Source organism: Morus notabilis, unplaced genomic scaffold (assembly GCF_000414095.1).
Source record: "Morus notabilis unplaced genomic scaffold, ASM41409v2 Scaffold2231, whole genome shotgun sequence".
NCBI lineage: Eukaryota > Viridiplantae > Streptophyta > Magnoliopsida > Rosales > Moraceae > Morus > Morus notabilis.
The window spans coordinates 45,882-52,787 of record NW_010366152.1 but is presented as its reverse complement, the minus strand read 5'-3'; the positions used below and the strand labels follow the sequence as shown (position 1 = coordinate 52,787).

General features: G+C 33.0%; 1 protein-coding gene across 1 annotated transcript; it reads right to left on the bottom strand.

The window, feature by feature from the left end:
- Positions 1-4,121: 4,121 nt before the first annotated feature.
- Positions 4,122-5,632, bottom strand: LOC112093830. The gene is made up of 2 exons (XM_024173126.1): positions 4,986-5,632; positions 4,122-4,205 (listed from the first exon to the last, which is right to left on the bottom strand). The coding sequence occupies exons 1-2, from the start codon at positions 5,334-5,336 to the stop codon at positions 4,200-4,202; spliced, it is 357 nt and encodes a 118-aa protein (XP_024028894.1). The 5' UTR covers positions 5,337-5,632; the 3' UTR covers positions 4,122-4,199.
- Positions 5,633-6,906: the final 1,274 nt, after the last annotated feature.

Here is a 6,906-nt window from a genome sequence, read left to right as displayed (position 1 = left end):
CTTGAAAAGAGTGTTTACTAATCAAGAATCGGAATAATAGGAAATTCATTTCAAAAAAACTTTTCTTTTCCGAAATTGAATTCTTGATTAAAGAAAACACACATATTTATAAACAATTTTTTTTTCTTCTTTACTTTGACTTAAAAGGAACTACTTATTAGTTTAGGTAAATTTAAGCCCCGCTCATTTCATCAATTTAAATTTAAAATTTGAGTTTTGTTACAGTAAAAAATTCTCAAAAACAGTCATATCTAACTATTTTACTATAGTACTAAACGAGCCCGATAAAAAAACACACATTTATTATTATATTATTTTAGTATGATTTGGAAAGGCCACCTTAGGACTTGTTCTTTTACATTTTTTGAGTGATGGTGACTTGAATTCATATCTTAATTTGAATTAAAGTGTATTTGAATATAATTTTAGTTGAAATTCTATCGATACGTTAAGCATACTAGAAAATCTCCTAATAATTAATACCTCATATTTTCTTTTTACTAGATTCTCAACCAAAAAAAAAAAAAAAACAAAAACAAAAATAAAAAGAAGAAGAGGCCTCGTTTAATTAACGGATTTGAGTTTTCAATTTAAGTTGAGATTTGATTTGATGTGAGAGTTTTTCATTGTAACAAAAGAAGTTAGATATGACTTTTTGTGAGAGTTTTTAAGGCCCCTTCATTATATTGATTTGAGTTTAGAATTCTAATTTTGTTACAGTAAAAAATTCTTAAAAATAATCACATCTAATTTTTTTTATTATAATAAATTTTTTTTTTTTACATAAAATCACATTTAAATTTAAATCCTTATAATAAAACTGTACATTAGTTGATTCACATGAGGTGGGTCCACACACAATCGCCATCAGCCAGAGCCACCCTTTGAATTCCCAAAGTAATCCTATTCCTTCCTACCTATCTGTCCAGCTCATGATTTTAATTAACAAACTATAATGAGTCACGTCACACTATACACGAGACCTTACAAATGTATTATCATATGCATAGGTTATATATAGTATTTGCCTCTGCCTAAATAAAATTAGAGTATGACTTCTTTCTTATTATATTTGCTTTACTTTTTTATTATATAAAATTCGATACAGATCGCTCCTGGATTAATTTAATTTAATAAAGAAAAATGAAAATATTCTGAATGTATATGCCTCATATAACAACGGTGATTCTGGTTCATTCCTAAGTTTTCATATCATTTTTAAATAAAAAATACTTTTGATTCAACTAAAACAATTTAAATAAAGGAGGTGCTCACGGATTCCCTTTCCAAACAAGAAGGCCAGAGAATTTTAGAAATTAGGTAGCACAACAACAATTATTTGAATATTGTGTCGACTAAGACGCAATTCTTTTTTCTCCAAAAAAAAAAAGAAGCAAAAAGCGTAATTTAGGCCATGTTTGGAGTTGGTTTTGTTTTTGTTTTTCACGTTTTTTGAGAAAAAATGAAAACGGGAGAAAAACGACGTTTGGCACAATTAAAAACAAAAAACGGAAATGAAAACGATTTTTTGGTTTAGTGTAAAATGAGAAAGAAATGAAAAATGACTTTTAGTCATTTTTTATTTTTTATTTATGTTTTCTCCTCTCTCGAGCACAGAGAGAGAGAGAGACATTAATAGATTGTTTATACTGAAAACAATCTCTTGATAAAACTACCAAACGTATTTTTAAAAATGATTTCTATTTGAGATTGAAAATATTTTCATTTTCATATAAAAAATAAAATCATTTTAGAACGAGTTCTAAACACACCTTTAATTTTTCATATCGTATATACCAACTTTTTTTGTCACACTTTCAATTTCTCATACCTTCTATTATTGTTTTACTCATACGATGATTCCTACTTGTCTACTTTGATCGTTTTAACATGGACCAAACGTCCATATATGTGAATATGGTGCATCTTTAGAAGCTCTTATAAACTAACAAAGTCATTTGACAAAATGATAAAGTACTAAAGAGAGGAGAAACAAATCTTCATTCAAGCTATTAAGAAAAATGATGATAGCATGCAATATGAGTTTGTATGGGGTAAGATTATAAAATTAGACTTTTGACGTGGCTGATTAAGTAGGACGTTTGGTTCATGGATTAGAACCATGTGATTAGAATCATTTTCAATTTATGTGTGTTTTTTATGAGAGAAAATACTGTAGTGAACCACAGATTATGATTCGAATCAGGGGATGAATCCCCCAACTAAACAACCCATAAATAAGGCCTTGAAGTTGTTTATTGAATAGCCTTTGGAAAGTTCCTTGAAATCTATAGATAAGGCACCTCCAGTGAAATTTATTATGACCTTTTTTTATAAGAGAAAATTTCATTTCAAATTTAACTTGTTACATATTTTAAAGATTAATAGCAAATGACTACTAATTATAAAGGATTTGATCTTGAATGTTGACTGAATGTATCAGTGAAAACGAATGAAGTATGGCGGTATCTATCAGTGAAGACGGATGAAGTACGGCGGTGAACAAAAAATTGTCGAGCAAAGATCAAGTGAGAATTAGTTAGATTCATCTTATTTGCTTAAGCATAATTTTGAATTAATATAAAATTAGTAGGTAATTTTGTTGCGTAAACAAGCTTATTATGAGCATAATGGACATGTAAAACAGCACTTTGGAAACAAAATAATTTTTATTATGTTATTTTAAATCAATTTTCGTAATTTTATAATTATTTGATGACGCACCAAACAGTGAATTGTTTTTCTAGTTCTATAGTCCGAATATTTGTAAAACAACATTCGCATAAGAGTCATTATATTTGCCCCCATGAAATTTATTAATATCTCCACTAAATTATTATTTTTTGTTTATTACAATTTTACTCCGCATTAAAATTATATTAGAACTCATTAACATAACTATACATTAACTATAAATAGAGATTGCATTCCATTGAAAGAAATAAAAAAGCACACATGTACATTAACTATAATTAAAAAGCATTTGTTTTTTGTTTTTTTTTTGTTTTTTGTTTTGTTTTAAAAAAGAAGATAACCATACCCACGCTTTAAAATGAACAATGTCTTCTTTGTTACTTATAATTAACTTATTAGATATAATTTAAATCATTCTTAAAATGAATAATATTTTTTATTATTATAATCACTTTTATTTCTTTAACAAAAAAATTATTTAATGTATGAAGAATTTTGTAGAATATTATCAAAAACATAAATGCAATAAAGAGTAATCATACATTGTTTGTACGAATTTTTTCATTAGCAAGGTTTTACTCTCATTTCTTTCTTAAATTATAATGTTATTTCAACCTATTTAATAAAAAATAGTGGCAAGAGACATTTTAGGTACCCAAAATTGAGTTTAGGTACAAAAAAATCATTTTCTAAAACTTGAAGGTACCGTTTTAATTTATTAAAAAGTTAAAATACCCACGAGATGTTTCGTTATACTAAAAGGTATTAAAATGACTTTATCTCTTAATTTTACTTGCTCCATGAGGACCAAATTCAATTCTACATGTTCTTAATCAACTCGAATGTAAGTAGACTACCTTCTCTCATCAACATAGTATAAACACGAAAAATTCAAGGTAAGCTTCATCGTCATCCACAATAATCTATACTAGCAGAAAATCCAATTTTCCAGAGATTAAGGTGTTGTTCATTTCACCAAATTGAGTTTTCAATTCCAGTTTTGTTATAATTAAAAGTTTTTATAAAAAGTCACGTCTAACTTTTCTGTTACAGTAAAAAGCTCTCATATAAAATTACATCTTAACTCAAATTAAAAATTCAAATCTGCGAACTAAACGAGGCCCAAAGATTAACGCGAATCCTCTTGAAAGAGAGGGGTGCCTTCGGGAACGCGGACACAGGTGGTGCATGGCTGTCGTCAGCTCGTGCCGTAAGGTGTTGGACTCCCTTTTTGTTAGTTCACATTTATCCCCACAAGTCTGGGTGCCCACAAGTAGTATAGGTCTTATCGAGATTGAGATTTTACTTATTTGATTTATAGATCAACGTGCTATCCTGATAGCTGAGCAGCAATAAAGAACTTAACATATTTGCATTTCTAAGACTCGGATCCAAGAGGAAGGTGCCTACAACGCTAGGCTCGGACTTCATAACTGACCTTGTTATATCATGGTCGGGCTCTGACTTCCCAGCAAGGAACTCATATACTCCAAGAAAATTTTCCCTTATTCCTGGAGTTAGATTAACCTCATCAACACAAGTTCAAATCATTCAAGATAATGACTACCACGAGGTAAAGGCCTATGATTACACCGACAGATAATCATAGGACCATTATAATCTTTTGTCTTCTTTCTTCTATGAATACTTGCTTTGATTGTGTCATACACACTTTTTAATCATCTTCTAGCACATTATCAATCACTTTGCTGACTTGAGCGTCAAAGTGCTCGCACTCTTTTCGTTGGTTTTCCCCCACTAGAGTGATCTAAATGTTTTCAGACAACTACACTCGTGTTATGGCGATACAGGTAAACATTGCTTCTAACTGTATGCTGGCTTTAATAAGTGCGAGCACATTTGTCTCCTTTTCCTAGGGAAGGAGATATGGATATAAATGAGACCACATTTCTGCCCTTTTCCTATTCAAATTCAGCCCAAAAAACAAACAAACGAAATATCTGAACTCCAAATAAATGTCCTTTTTTTTTGGTCTGAATTTTAGCCTATATCCTTATACGCCTTTAGGATCAAACAACGCATGGAATGAGGATCAATTCAATAAGAGTAAAAACCAAAGCTCCCTAAGAAAATAATAATAATAACAAATAATAATTGACGAGGCATCAACATTGAAAATACGTGATACGGGAATAAATGAACTTGACTACCCTGATTGGAAATAAAAGCTACCTTAAAAATAAAAAGCAAACAACAACCAATTTTGAGTATGAAGAGTAAACAATTTCAGAATCACATAGATTAGAGAGAGAAAGAGAAAGAGGGAAGACCTGCCCCAACAAGCTAACGGCATAGCAATCGTAGCCAGAGTTTGAAAAGAACGGCAACCAGTGCTCAGCCCAGCACCAAGCAGCGTGGTAGCTTCCATGGAAGAAAACCAGAGGTGGGTTTTCAGTGTTTCTCTTCTTTTTCTCATATGGGTCTTCCTTTTGCACAATGACCTCCATGTTCAGCCCAGAAGGGAGCTTGTGGAAAAGACGGGACTGCCCCTGCCTCAGCACATAGGGGACTCGCATTTTGTTGGCTTGGCTGAGGACAGCCCGGGGCTTTGTGGAAATAGCTTGGGAGGAACGGTTTGATGGGAGGAGAAAGAGGGTGTGGAGGGAGAGAACGGCAGCCATTGATGTGAGTGATGTTTTGAACTCGGGCTCTGTTAGTGCAGAACACAAAAGGAACGAATTTACCAAACAAAATCTTGGGTTGAGTCGCGGACTAAGTCGCTTTTTTTAAGACGTTTCGCGGCTCTGCCCAAGGTAGTACAAGCAGTATACCAGCCTCGTCGTCCCCAGGATAAAACAGCCCAGAATCACCTCTGTCTCGGACCTCCTCTGCACTGAAGAAAGCCGGAATACAAACACCCAAATATTGCTCGGAAAACAGAAAGCAAGAAGAAAGTTTTTTCTTTTGATTACCAGAGAGAGCATCTAAAAACTTTATATCTCAATCTATCCTCTCTGCCTCTATTTAAAGAAAATTGTATACAATGACGATGAGGAAAGTTAGGAACAAACCATGAGAGAGTGGAGAGGATCGTGGAGGAAATCATGGACCAAGTCATTCTTGTTCAGAGACTAAGTCTTCCCCTTTTTTTTCGTTCAAAATAGCAACTTTATTTGTTAATAGATAATCTCTTTAGATATAACCACTTTTATTTTTAATTAAAAAAAAAAATTCACACTGCTCCAACAATCCCCCACTTGAATTTTTAACATTTCCATCGAGCAATATTATATAGGATCATGCATAAGCAAAGGTGTCTATCGACTTGAACCCTTACATAGTGAAGATGATTTAGATTATACTAGAGTAACTCGTAGTTTTGAACTCTATCTCTAACAACATCACACACACAACCCTATCAGGGTGAAGTCCAAAAGCCTGTGCTTTACGGCCATGCACGTATATCCCAGTCTAGTGAATGCTCTAGAGAATTTGCCCAAAATTCCATAGGAAGCGGCCACACTTCCACATTCACTTAGGTGAGTCTATCAAGAGTATTCCTATAGCTAAATACTCCACTCCACACAGAGATATAGAACCCATTAAGAGTTTAGAAATAACTCAACCTTCCATCGCTTCAGGATTTCATGCTTCAAAGTAAGATATTCGGAATATAACAAATATTGTTATATTAGCATGATCCAATTCATATCACTTCATGACTTGTTATTACCCATTGAACCTATTTCTTAGGATCTCCAGTCCATAGGTTGGGTTTCCATCACAAGTGACTCATCAATCTACGGGCATAAGTCCCATTCCTTTTGAGGTTTTGCAAACCTTTTCTCTAGCTAATCCTTTCGTCAAAGGGTCAGCCATGTTATCATCAGTACGTATATAATCCACTCTCACAGCTCCAGTGGAGAGATATTCTCTAATAGTACTATGCTTACGACGTATTTGTCGCCTTTTTCCATTATAATAACGGTTCTGAATTTTCGCAATAGCTGCAGTACTATCGCAATGGATCAAGATAGCTGGAATCGGTCTCTCCCATAACGGAATATCAGATAGCAGACTTCTTAACCATCCTGCTTCCTCACTAGCTGATGCTAGTGCAATCATCTCAGACTCCATGGTAGATTGAGCCAAGATAGTCTGTTTCTTAGACTTCCAAGAAACAGATCCACCAAATGTGCTAATATGTAGCCGCTAGTTGCCTTGGAGTCATCTGAAAGAGTATTCCAATCA

Coding starts and splice junctions, on each gene's coding strand:
- LOC112093830 (XM_024173126.1), bottom strand. CDS start 5,336: ATGGCTGCCGTTCTCTCCCTCCACACCCTCTTTCTCCTCCCATCAAAC.